The sequence below is a fragment of the Microcebus murinus genome, chromosome 12 (genome assembly GCF_040939455.1).
Source record: "Microcebus murinus isolate Inina chromosome 12, M.murinus_Inina_mat1.0, whole genome shotgun sequence".
Taxonomy (NCBI): Eukaryota; Metazoa; Chordata; class Mammalia; order Primates; family Cheirogaleidae; genus Microcebus; species Microcebus murinus.
This window is the reverse complement of record NC_134115.1, coordinates 47,131,497-47,145,109: the sequence shown is the minus strand read 5'-3', so window position 1 is coordinate 47,145,109 and position 13,613 is coordinate 47,131,497. Positions and strand designations below refer to the sequence as shown.

At 37.4% G+C, this 13,613-nt stretch overlaps 2 protein-coding genes across 3 annotated transcripts in view; one reads left to right on the top strand and one right to left on the bottom strand.

Moving 5' to 3' along the window:
- Positions 1 to 4,681, top strand: part of HACD4 (3-hydroxyacyl-CoA dehydratase 4) — a 29,212-nt gene extending 24,531 nt beyond the window's left edge. Inside the window, exons 6-7 of the mRNA XM_076008776.1 lie at positions 1,192 to 1,317; positions 2,445 to 4,681. Coding sequence (XP_075864891.1) covers positions 1,192 to 1,317; positions 2,445 to 2,527 — 209 coding nt within the window. The 3' untranslated portion in view covers positions 2,528 to 4,681. The remainder of the gene's footprint in view (positions 1 to 1,191; positions 1,318 to 2,444) is intronic.
- FOCAD (focadhesin) overlaps positions 4,569 to 13,613 on the bottom strand; it is a 265,358-nt gene continuing 256,313 nt past the window's right edge. For both annotated transcript variants that reach the window (XM_076008775.1, XM_012769776.3), the window contains exons 43-44: positions 11,785 to 11,860; positions 4,569 to 9,525 (exon numbers count right to left, since the gene is read on the bottom strand). In XM_076008775.1, coding sequence (XP_075864890.1) covers positions 9,452 to 9,525; positions 11,785 to 11,860 — 150 coding nt within the window. In that variant the 3' untranslated portion in view covers positions 4,569 to 9,451. The remainder of the gene's footprint in view (positions 9,526 to 11,784; positions 11,861 to 13,613) is intronic.

Here is a 13,613-nt window from a genome sequence, read left to right as displayed (position 1 = left end):
CACAATGAATGGGTGGAGAAACAGCATGGCACCCACCGTTTTGACTCAGGTTTGTGGTGTGAGAGGGCTGGCAGCCTGGTGATTTGTTTTCAGGAAGCTCCCTCAAGTTCACTGGCAACAGCAGCTTTTGGGTTCATGAGAGTAGAAACGCTTTCCATCAGCTTGGGAGCCTTCCAGAGGTGTGAGGAAAGGAGAAACAAAACCCCCACCTACCCTTTCCATGGGCCTCCAAGTTTCTCAGGGGTTGATCTCTGCCGATATCTTTCTCCTCTTTGTTCTGCTCTGCAACTTCTTCCTGTGGAATCTCCAGTAGGTTCTGGCACTTTCCCCTCGGAATTACATCTTATCTATTTTTTTTTTTTCATCTAAAACGTTTCCTTCTTTCTGAGATAATCTAGCAACCAGTGTCTCTACTTATCCATCTTCCCAAGTCTCCCATCTTTCTCTTTTTAAACACTATTTTGAAATAACTTTAGACTCACAAGACATTGCATAATTAGTGCATCATTCCCATATACCCTTCACCCAAGCTTGCCCAAATGATAACATCCTACATAGCCATAGTATTTTATCATTTCATGAAATGTTACAAAATAACTGTATATGGGATAAAAATTTTATAGAACCTCCATCACTATTTATCTGACACCAGCCTCTTCCTTCAAAATAATTTAGGCTGGTATTTCTCACAGAGTTCCTCAGAATTTTTATTTAGTTCTACTAGTGCTTGGGGAGGGAGAAGATATTCCAAGGCCAGTTAGATTGAGGAAATGTTGGGTGAAACCACTTTTTCTTGCAGAACTTCTCAATCTCTATGAAGCTAATGTGTTGTGAAACTCCAAGAAGAAAATACATGCAGTATTTTCCAAGTTCACTTGTCTATTACCCCTATTTGTGGTGGGGGACAGAAGTATATTGTTATACCATTTTTAGAAACACTGTAAACTCTGTATATAGGCATGATAAAGTACACAAGGGGGAAAAATTCAGCAAGTCACATGCTGTTAACAGCCTTGCCAACTTAATCATTGAGCAGATTTCTATACCAAACTGTAGCTTCAGCTAAATGATTCAGCAACAGTCATAAAACATGTCATTATCAAATTCAAAATATCCTTCAACTATGCAAACATATATACACATCCCTGTAACAACTTGAGGGAAAACTTTATGATGCTTTTTTTTAAACAGCATTTGCCATCTATCAGTCACTGCCTTATTTCGAATCATTTGGCACTTACTCCACCAAGCTGCCCTTTGATGTATCCATCTATTTCCCATATGTGCTGAAAATATATCTCATGATGCTCTTTATAGGTAAGTGGCTTTTTTGTTTTTGCATTTTTTCCTATGCTTTTTGGTTTGTGCTACCATCTACCTTAATAGTTTGGTAAACATGGGAGAGACCAAAGAGGAAGCCTGACATGATAAACTAGATCTTGTTAGTAAAGCACCTGGAAGTTACAGTGCTTTTGTGCAGGGCATCATGAGATCAAATATATCACAATTTTACTAGCAGAAAATATAACTGCATTATGTATGGAATAAAGGAGGATTATCTATTTCTGATTTTTCTACTTATATCTATTTTGTTTCCTATTTGTTTGGCCTTATATGCTAGCATTTCCTACTAGGCAAATGGGGATATGTATTAAAGATTCAAGAAAAATTTACGGAACAAAAACTTATAGGTGAACAAATTTGGTCAACTGTTTTCTAGGAAATTGGAAAAAAAAACTTCCATTAAATTGTATTTCACAAATCTCTAAGATAACGATTATCTCTAGAAGGTAACAGATATCAGACATAAGAACAACACATGTAGAGAAAAGACAAACTTTAGAAAGTGAAAATGTAAAGGGGGTAGAGAGAGCTATCCTAAAGAAGAAAGAAAATTCCTTACATTAAAAAAATAGTAGGGGCCGGGCGCAGTGGCTCACAGCTGTAATCCTAGCACTCTGGGAGGCCAAGGCAAGTGGATTGCTTGAGGTCAGGAGTTCGAAACCAGCCTGAGCAAGATCCCTTCTCTACTATAAATAGAAAGAAATTAATTGGCCAACTAATATATATAGAAAATATTAGCCAGGCATGGTGGTGCATGCCTGTAGTCTCAGCTACTCGTGAGGCTGAGGCAGGATTGCTTTAGCCCAGGAGTTTGAGGTTGCTGTGAGCTAGGCTGTTGCCACGGCACTCACTCTAGCCTGGGCAACAAAACAAGACTCTGTCTCAAAAAAAAAAAAAAAAAAAAAAGATAGAGGAGTTTGATTTACTTTCCTTTCTACATAAAATCTGGACACTTCTTTAAGTGTTTCTTCTTTGGGTCTCCTTTGCAAGTGTCTTGTCCCTAAAACCCAGGCAGTACTCTGACTGTATTTTAAAATCATGTTTCTAGAGAAATGGTTAACAAACCTTACTTACTTTTGCCACTTCCTTTTCCACGTTAGGTATGTATTTTACCTACAGTCACCTTTACTCAGAAAGAAGAGACATCCTTGGAATCTTTCCCGTGAAAAAGAAGAAAATGTGAAGTCCAGCATTCCAATATAACATGAGAAAAGACAGGCTTGTGGACTGAGCTGCAGTAAATACAGCACAAGCAGTATTCTGGTGGAAAAATACCTAGTATGTGACAAAAATCCACATGAAATAATTGCACACCCCCCCAAAACTCTAGGCTGCTTTCTGCACATGTTTAAGACATATGCCCTTCATACACTTTCTGCTTCACCAAAGCTGTGGATTTTACACAAGTTGCACTTACATTGTAGGAAGTCTGATTATTTTCCTGTAAGGTTAATGAGAAATAGGAGATTAACTGGAGTAACTTCAATTAAATTGAGAAAACTAAACTTGGCAACCTAAATTACATGTAGCCCAAATAGTAGCAGATATATAGGAGAAGGGTGATATAAAATATTTTCTGAAGTTGTCTAGAAGAGTAACATTTTATAGACATATGTCATTGTCCCTAGAGTTAACAATACCCACCGTAAACATTAAGACACACTGAGAAAATTAAACATTTGCCCAAGCCCATGTCTTAGCTCAGGCTGCTATAACAAAACACCATAAACTGGATAGTTTGAACAACAGAAACTGATTTCTTACAGTTCTGGAGGCTGGGAAATCCAAGATTAGTGAGGGACGTCTTCCTGGTTTGCAGATAGATGCCTTCTTGCTGTATCCTCACATAAGAGGACAACTCTCTGTCTCTTCTTATAATGGCACTAATTCCATTCAAGAGGCCCCTACCCTCATGACCTAATTACCTCCCAAAGGCTCCACCTCCAAATACCATAACATTGAAGGTTAGGGCTTAACACATGAATTGGGGGGGCATACAAAGATTCGCTCCATAACATTCTACATGTGGCCTCAAAAAATTCATGTCCTTTTCACATGAAAAATATAACCATTCCAACAGCTCCAATGGTCTTAACTTATTCCCATATCAATTCTAAAGTCGTATTTAAATATCATATCTTCTAAATCAGATATGCTGTTCCTGATTATTTATGTATTCTCTAAGAAGATGGAGGCTTTCTCTCCAGCTCTTCTCTGTTTCAGCCATCACCCAAATCAACTTTATCAATTCTTTCATGGCAATAATGGCTTTTTCTAGCATATACCTCACCACTCTTCCAGCCTCTACTCATTACCTAATTTCAAAGCTGCTGCCACATTTTTATGTATTGGTTGTAGTAGTACCTCACTTGTTAGTACCAACTGCTGTCTTAGCTTGGGCTGTTATAACAAAATACCCAAAACTGAGTGGCTTAGACAACAGAAATGTTAATATATTTCTCACAGTTCTGGAGCCTGGGAAGTCCAAGATCAAGGTGCCAGCCAGTTTTTAGTTCCTGGTGAGGTTCCAAGGTGCTCACTGAGTCTTCACTGTTTGCAGATGGATGCCTTCTTGATATATCTTCACATGGTAGAGAGAGAGGTCATCTCTCCTGCATCTCTTCTTATGAGGCACGCTCATGACCTAATATCCCAAAGGCCCCACACCTCCAAATGCCATCACACTGGGGATTAGATCTTCAACATATGAATTTGGGAGAGACACATTCAGTCCATGGCACTCTAATAAGAGTATTCATTAATATCACATAAGTTATTTGGGCTTTGATGCCTAAAGAGGGCACTAATGAAAACAGAATAGATCTTTGGTAAATACACAAGGAATGCCCCATTCTTCACTATTTTTTCTTTGTAAAACCAGGACACACACATACCTTACAGGGAGATAAAAGGTACATAAATATAGTAAATACTTAAAAACAAACTAAGAACTAGTGATGTTTTAGATTATTTATTAAAGAATTATTGATAATTACTACAATGTAAGTCACATATGTCATCAGTTTTGAAAAATGTTCCTTTGAAGATGTAAAAAATGTGTGAATAATTCACTAAAAATCATTGCTGTACCATTCATGTATCATTCAATTAAGAATCAGAGATCTCATTATCTAGTAACTACATATAAAGGGCAATAAGTGCATCATTGCATACATAACTGGGTAATAAAAATGTACTTTTAAAAGATGTCTACCTTATTTCTACTAAACAGTTGAAAGAAATTGAGTATTGATAAAGATATTTGAAATCTTCATAACGTTAACATGCTTGGATGTTAAAATAAGAAAATGATTAAAATTATCTTTTTAAAAACTTACATTTTATTTTGCTTCTAAAGTTGCTTGTCTTCTAAATTTAAGAAAAATTACTAAAAGCTTTAGTGTACAAAGAGTAAAATCCCTTCACAAATTTTAGATGACTTACTCTAAATTGCTTCCAATAAAGATGGCTACTTACACTACTGAAGTATATATATCTAGTTACTGAAATGAAGAGAAAGAATTAGGGAAACTACTTTACTGGGTCATTGTAAGAAATTAAAATTTCATTATTAAATATTTTAATTTTTTAAACCAGATAACTTTAAGAACCTTGCTACTTCTTAACCCTTTGCACTCAGATGTTGAGTGCAACTCAACAGTTAGCAAAAATTATAGAGATTAAAATCATTCTTTGAATGTATCAATAATTTGAAAGATAACAAAATCCAAATAAGTTTGTTTGAAAAGAAACTCCAGTTTTTTATTCTTCTAGGGTATTTAAAAAATTAAATCCTGAGTAGAATAAAGGAATTGAGAAAAAAGCGAGTGCAAAAGGTTAAAATTGAAGTCCAATCGAAACATATAAATTTGTAATTGTAATTTTGAAGTAGAAATGAGGACTGACAATGGTTTGAGATCTGCAAAAGTTGTAACATAAAAATATCTGGTGACAGAGTCACAATTGTTAATACCACTGTGGTTGGTTGCCTATATTCATAATTGAAAGAAATAACTAGATTTCATTAGGTTAGTGAAAATAAAGACATAATTTCTTTTCCCACTTTAAGTTCATGTTCTGCAGGTTAAGAAACCCAGACATGGTGAAGTCAAGACAGTAAATATCTAGTTATCAGATGTTTACCCAGATTGTGACTTGACTTCTTGGATTATCTGTTTTAACTGTATGCTCATCAAACGTCTATTTCATTTTGGACAGTGTAGAAAAAGGCTTAGTTTCTCAAGCCTAAATAATGTAGATGAAATAGGAACCAAGTATTTTGAAAGCATATATAAGACAACTTTGTTCCTCAAACTTTTTACTGTGGTAAGAAACATAAAATTTACCATCTTAGCTATTTTCAAGTGTGCAGTTCAGTGTTATTAAGGAACACACCTATTATTACTACTATGTAACCATCACCATTCATCCATATTCAGAACTCCCTTCATCTTGCAAAACTTAAATTCTATACCCATAAAACAATAACTCCTCATTCTCTTCTGTCCCCAGGCCCCAGCAACCATGGATCTACTTTGTCTCTATGACTTTAAGTACGTTATATAAATAGAATCATACAGTATTTGCCTTTTGTAACTGGCTTATTTCACTTAGCTTCAAGACTATAATAAAGTATCTCCCACATGATATAAAAGCATATTAACCTCATCTAGGACCAGAGCAATGATGATACACATTTATACATGAAGATGATGCTGTCGGGTGTCTTTGCACAAGAGTGATGAATTGAACTGTTCCAACCACACTCTATCTCTGCTGCCATTTAAAGTGGTTCCTATGAACATGCTAGTTGAGGTCAGAGATACAAACTGATCAAACAGGGACCTAACCTACAACTCTGACTTCAATGAAGTCCCCATTCTGTTTATCAAATGATTTGATTTCTCTGCTAAAATAGCAATTTGCTAAAGTGTTTACCAAAACTCTGAAACTGCTGCTTACTTTCAAAGTGACTAAGTTACTTCAAGATAGTAACTGAATCCCTGACTCCTTATAAAATTATAATACCATTATCTATGGTTAAAATCTCTTGGCAGACATTAATGTCTGGCAATTAACTTCAAATAAGGTTATTAAGAGCCTATTGGTTACCATGGAGCCATTACATTACAAAAAAGCACAAAGAAGATTTTAGGCACTTGCATGGATCCCAACATCTGTTCCACATGTACACTCTCCAAATCAAGAGTGTTTAGATACTTCTGAGAGATACAGCAGGGTTTAACACCACACATTAATTTGTTAGTATATCCCAGCATGCTATTTGTCTTGGCCACTGTGTTTTCAGAATTACTTGTAAGGAAACTTTTCCTTTTGTATATAGTTAAGACCATCTGGTCTAAAAAAAAAAAAGAGAGACTTCTAGTTTCTGAAAAACTGAAAGACCCTAGTGGAACAATTTTTTTTTTTTTTTTTTTGAGACAGAGTCTTGCTCTGTTGTCCTGGCTAGAGTGCCGTGGCATTAGCTTAACTCACAGCAACCTCAAACTTCTGGGCTCAAGCGATCCTCCTGCCTCAGCCTCCGGAGCAGCTTGGACTATAGATGCACACCACCATGCCTCGCTAATTTTTTCTATTTTTAGTAGAGAGACAGGGTGTTGCTCTTGCTCAGGCTGGTCTCCTACTCCTGAGCTCAAGCCATCCTCCCACCTTGGCCTCCCAGAGTGCTAGGATTACAGGCGTGAGTCACCACGCCCGGCCAGAATCACTTCTTACCTAAGGTCACACAGGTAACTGAGAGAAAGGATCTTACTATTTCAGTGACCTGTATCTTAGAATGTTTAGATTTTAAACCTTTAGAGTTTTTAGAGATTAACAAGAATAAGATAATCTTGCAAATCTTATATTCAAGACTGCTCAAAATAAAAAGAGGGAGCTAGTTAAGAAAGGGTAAAGATGTATCTTATTTTCTCCCTTTTTTTCTTCTGTTTTCTTGTCAAGGGCAGGAGCAAGGACAAAGTTTGAGAAGAAACAGGGCCAAAGTGAAAAGGGCAGTCTGGGGTTAGAAGATTAGGCTGATTCTTCATCTCTTTACTTGGTTATTAGCAATCTCTAGCTGCTGATTCAAGAGAAAAAAAATGCAGAGTAGTTCTTCAGTGCATACTTCCTCTTCACTACCCTCGATTGCCATTTGTGTTGTAAGCCGGCCCAGGAATCTAAACTCCTTTAATCCATGAAAACCTACTCACTTATACTAAAACCCCTAACCTTCCCAATTCCAGAGGCCTATGAATTTGAGGCAGGCTTGTTTCTTTTATCTGATGATAGCAATCTACATGAAGCACAAATGAGGTTCCGTCCTCTGGAGGAATGTTCTGATGAGCCTGATGCAATAGAAAGAGAACTGGATCTAAGGTTTATGGACTTTGGTGCTAGGTGAAGCTCTGCTACTTACTGGATAGGTTTACTCCACTTTAAAATAGAAAATAATGCCTCCTCACAGTATTGTTGCAAGAGTTAAATAAGATAATACAAGTGAAAGCACCAATGTATTTACAGTCTGACACCTAATAGTAAATGTTAGATGAATTTCAACTTCTGATTGGTGGGAAATACAGCAAAGTGCATGTAAGTGGGAAGGAGAAGGAAGCTGGCTTCTAGTGTGGATTTTCTGCCTTCTTGCCTCCTTTAAATTCATTTTCCTCTGGACCAACCTCTAAGGAAGCAATATATTTGGAAAACAAAACTACTAATAGTGGAGCCATTTTTAACCTAAGTGGCAGGTACATTTGGTGACACCATGAAGGTATGAGCCACATGGGAATGGTAGAAGTCCTGTAGTGCTTGTGAAGCACCAGGCACTGTGCTATGGTATGACAGACACAAAGGATAATTTTCCTACCAATGGATCCCAATATGTATGCATCAGTATGTTTTATATAAGACAAAGCACTGCTAATGGCTGTGTGATGGGAAGACTAATTAACAGATCAAAATGCCGGCTGAGTCTCAAGCCATTAAGTAAAATGCAACCCTTGAGGATATTGTCACAAAACTTATTTTAGGCCACTGGTCACTCTGATTAAGAAAGAAATTTTTACTTATAAAAGAGATTGATCTTTAGAGGAGATATCTGTCATTTTTTGCCTGCCCACTATCCCATCATCTTTCTTCTGGGAGGGACCCAGTTCAGGTGGTTTGGGTAGGGCTGCCTCTGCTCATCACTGTCCAGAGACTTAGGAGTGAACATATGCCCCAGGCCCGGTCAATTAGGATGCCGACCTCCCTGGGCCCAAGATACTTATTCAGAGACTCACATGTGACCCAAACTGAACCAGAGTCCTTCCCGTGTTGCTCCTGCCATACCTGTAGGCAAAGATACCTTTCCTTCCCATTGAGGTCATTGCAGCCATCTTGGCAACTATGTGGGCCCAGAGGCATCTTTTGATTCCCTGGGTGCAGCTGTGCCTGATCAGATACACTCTTAAATTTCTTGGTTTGTGAACAAATATTCTCCTCTTTGGCTGAAGCTATTTTGAATTGCAATTGTCACCTGCATTCAAGTGAGCAAAGCACAAGGAAATTTTAGATGCCATTAATGAATCAGATTTAGCTGATATTCAATATCATGCTTATTATTTAAATGTGTATAGCAGTTATAAGAGAGTGCTTTATCAATGAAAAAATTTATCTAACTCATTGAGCCAATGAATATCCTTTTTGAGACTTCATAAAAAATAGATCATAATGCCATGGTAACCACTATAGCTGGTAGTGCTGGCACCTTCCCCCGTTCCCTAAAACAAACAAAAGTCATATGCACAAAAGTCACAAGATTATTTTACTACAATTTAGTGGGGAGAAGATGCTATAGTCAAGTTTTCACAAAGAAAATCTTCAAATTGTACTCTAATCAAATAAAGAAATTCAAGTTCCTGTTTCAGTCTCAAGCAGCCTGGGTATTAAAGCAATGCACCCCTCTCCCAGCATGCATGTGTCAAGCTGTCAGCAAAGTGGCCACTTTTTCATGACCCTTAACTCTCTGCATCATGTCTCAGCAACCCCAGACATGAATTCCGAAAAACTGCTTCCATTTCCATGGTTTTCCTCATCTAGCTGAGAATGCTGCTGGTTACTGCAAAACCGTTCACCAACCGTACGCTCTGGTCCATACAGCTTTCTTCTTAAATTCTGGGAGGGCTCTCAAGGACAGCAGGGTGGCTAAGAGGACAAAAAATAAAGTTCACACTTGCATATGGTGGAACCATATTTGAAAAGGTCGTTTTGATCAAAAAAGTGTCAGAGCAGAACTTGGCTTTTTCTTACTTAACTAATCTTCAAGACTTAGGATTCCCATCAAGCCTCTGGCAGAATTTTAATGGCAGAAAATCATTTATAAAGACTGGGGGGAAAAGTTTTTTTTTTTTTTTCAAACTTACCCTGCAATCAGTTAATGGGGAATTTTGCAGAATTAAAATGAAAACTTATAGGATGTTCTTTTTCTTGATGTATGTGCTAATTACACGGGCCTGTTCCCTTTGTAAAAATCTACTTAAGATTTGTGTTCTTGTCTACATAAATATGATATTTTCATCAAATGTTTAATGAAAGCTAAAAAAAAAGAAACAGAAAACCCAGCCCATAATGAAGTTAGGTTTATGCTCAATGGAGCAAGAATGACTACACTAAACTATATTTGTATATGTACCTACAAGTCTATACTATTTCTGATCTGTTGTGGGTCTCTCAGGAATCAATTTAAAGTAGGGAAGTTCTGTGTATTCCCTTTAGGTAACTTGTTATATATCTTATTTTAGAATGTTATTATAAATATATTGAGATGCTACTTAAAATATAATAATGTGAAGGAATATAGGTAAGCTAGAGCTACACAGTTATTTTGTGTGTCTAAAACGCCCGTGACCATATAGTCAAGTGAACACATGCTTCCTTGATTCAAATGGCTGTTTTCCTCATCAGTATCAATTGTTATCTTTGTGACCTACGACGGTATATGTTTGGAGCTATCCGTGTTTTTATGGAACGACCCACAGCCATTAAAAATGAGTCCAAACTCCCTGAGGCAAACAGAGGAAATCCTAGCAGCAAGTCTCCAGGGATGGATAAAGTGAAAATATGTCAAACCACAGCCCTGATTCTCAGTGAAGTTCTGTGGTTTGTCAGAATCACAGAGGCACTGCTCCATAATACACATGCTGCCTCCTCACTTTGGGGGCAAGGAGAACAATCAGAATGAACGAATTCTTGCTTACTTGGCAAACAATAAATTGTACCACACATCCAAGTAAAACAGGGATCATACTACGACTCCAGGCTGAACAGATACATCATCACAGAGTAGGCCAACAGGCAGCTTTCCAAGTGCAGCGTCTTACAGCATGTCAGGACAGCAGCAGCAGCAGCAGCCACTCCCAAGACATGCAGGACAAGTACAAGCCATGTCAGGCCTGAGAACCAATGCCCAAATGACTTCTCGGATTTGAGTAAAAGAATCTACATAACTTGCACAGAATGATCTTCATGTTTGTGGATCCTACAGTCATAGTTTAACAAAGTCAGCAGAGAGGTATAAAAGACACAAAAACCATCCAAATGCTTGAAAGTATGGGAAGTGCCTAGTTCCCTTGGCAAAGTGCTATGCAGCCATTAAAAATACTACTTACGGAGGCAGTGTAAGAACAAGTTTAAATGCTTCAAAAATAATGTTTAAAAAGGCAGCAATCAAACTGTATTTATCAATCGTATACAATTATAAATACGTTAAAACAACACTCATACACAGAAGGGGACAAAAACTTCTTATGGAAAATATCAGTATTGTCACTGGGCAAAGGGACTCTGAATTTCTCTTTGCTGCTTTTTACTTTTCTGAATTATTGAAGTTTTAATTATATTTTACTATTACAGTAAAACATTTTAAAGCCATTTAAATAAAAGTCAAATTGAAAGGCACTGGAACTCTTTTTAATCCACTTTCTAGTTTGAAATGCTACACTGGTGACAGCTCCAAATTATTTCTTTAAACTAAACCATGATTAGCCCTTTTAGAAACCAACACAGGTTGAACATGGCTAATCCAAAAATCCAAAATCTGAAAAGCTCTGCAATCTAAAACTTTCTGAATGCCAACGTGGAAAATTCTACAATAATTACTTAACAAAAACTTTGTTTCATACACATCATTAAAAGCATTGTATAAAATTACCTTCAGGCTATGTGTGTAAGGGATATATGAAACAAATAAACTTTGTAGTTAGACTTGGGTTTTATGCCTAAGATATCTCATTCAATATATGTGAATATCCCCAAATCCAGAAAATTTAAAAATCTAAAACACTTCCGGCCCCACCCATTTCAGATGCAGGATACTCAGCCTGTAGGCACTAGAACGCCACTCTGCACCACAGGTGATAACAGGCGGCTCTCCCCTATACTGAGCATAAGGAATGGAAGTGATACCTTTTAAAAGCTCCCTGGACTTTGCTGAGAGAGGTCCTTTAGGGCTTTCCAGGATGCTAAATAGCCAGTCGATGAACTAGGATGAAAATGAAAAACAGTGTCAGTGAAGAGAATCCTGGTAACATCAAGTGAACAGTCAGTCCCTTGGGTCTGCATACACGAGTATCAGTGCACCTGCTCTTAGGCAATACCTTCCTGGGCTAGGAGAATAGAGATGAGACAGGAATCGAGTACAAGAGATGCTAAAGTTGGATACAGCTCCCATTTAGTCAAATGACATTCCCCTGCTGAATACCCTGAGATACCCTGAATACCCTGCTATAGGTTTTAAGACTGAGGTAGGCATGGGCTGTTCCTCTTCTGTGCCGGGAACATCATCTCTCATGGCTATGAGAGGCCTAGAGACTTGGACCTTGCCCAAGTCCACTCCCAATGAATAGCAGAGTCAAGATTTGAACCAGGTACGCCTGGCTTCAAAGCCCTATGTTCCTTCTTTGCATCCTGCTGCCTCCCACCTGGTTCTGGGTGCATCCTGGCCTAGGATCCAAGGCTGGGCAATAAATAGGGGACACATGAGATGTAAGATTCCGTTTCAGAAACAAAATATGTTTCTGTGATGAGAACAATTTATGCACAAATGGATATGAAACAAAGTTGAAATGTATGAGAAAAGATAGAAAACAATTTACTAGGTTAGAGCCAAGCATGTAAACTGTGAATAAATCCTGTGAATGAGCTACTATGGAAACTCATAGTATTCATGAGTTTGACTTATCTCCCAGGATGCAGCCAAATATGTTTTTGAATTAGATACAGGGTGATTTCATCACTGACTGAATGTTGCCAAACTTGGCTTGTTAAAAAACATATATATTAGTGACAGGTACTGGGCATTTCAACTTTTGACACAGAAGCTAGGGTGAAGAGTAAAACAGAAAGAAAAATAAAATATTCCTAATTCCCTGATTGAATTAATTTTTTCTTTATTTTTTTCTCAATTTTGTTTTATAGTCTCTTAATGGTAAGTAAATAAATCAAGCATTACAAATACAAATCAATGCAAGATATCTACACTGTGGTGCAAAGTGTACATGGTATCCTAGTCCAGAAATAACATGTGGGAACACCACATTTAAATTTATTTTGATTTAAAATGGAACATAAAACACAAAATTTGAGGCAATACTAATATTTATCAGGTTTAAGAAAAAAAAAGGCATTTTAATTAAGACACTCAAGGGAACTGTGCATAGTTAAACCATGGGTCCATAGTTCAGAAATGCTTTCAAGGATTAATGTGCAAATTTCAAGAATAAGCAATAAAAAGTTAGTTTTAAGCTTTCAACTTCATAAAAATCCAGTTTTGATTAATGAGATCAAAAAAGAACTTCCAACCATCTGTATGAAGGACAGGTCAGAGCCATATAATAAGTACTGTAAGCACAGTATTCTCACACACTTTTCAAGCAGCTAGTAGCCTGGGGAACCTCCATAACAAAAAAAATAACAGATGTTTCCTTTTAGCTTATATGTCTTAACAACTCAAAGTAATACATGTTTACAGCCCTTGTCTCAATGCAATGTCATCTTCCCTTCGTGCAACCCCTCTCCTACCTGACCCCTACCCCAGGAGAAGAACTGGACCTCAACAGCAAACTCAAAAAGTTTGGATTTTCCTGAGGGCAAGGGTGATGATATTAGACCTTCACAAAACTCAGCTGTACATCTAGTACAGGCCAGAGGCATGATGGGTACCTAGAGCATCTCTGTGGGATGAAGTTATGGGGAACCTTAAATAAGCTATAAGAAGATGGACATTCCAGACCCAC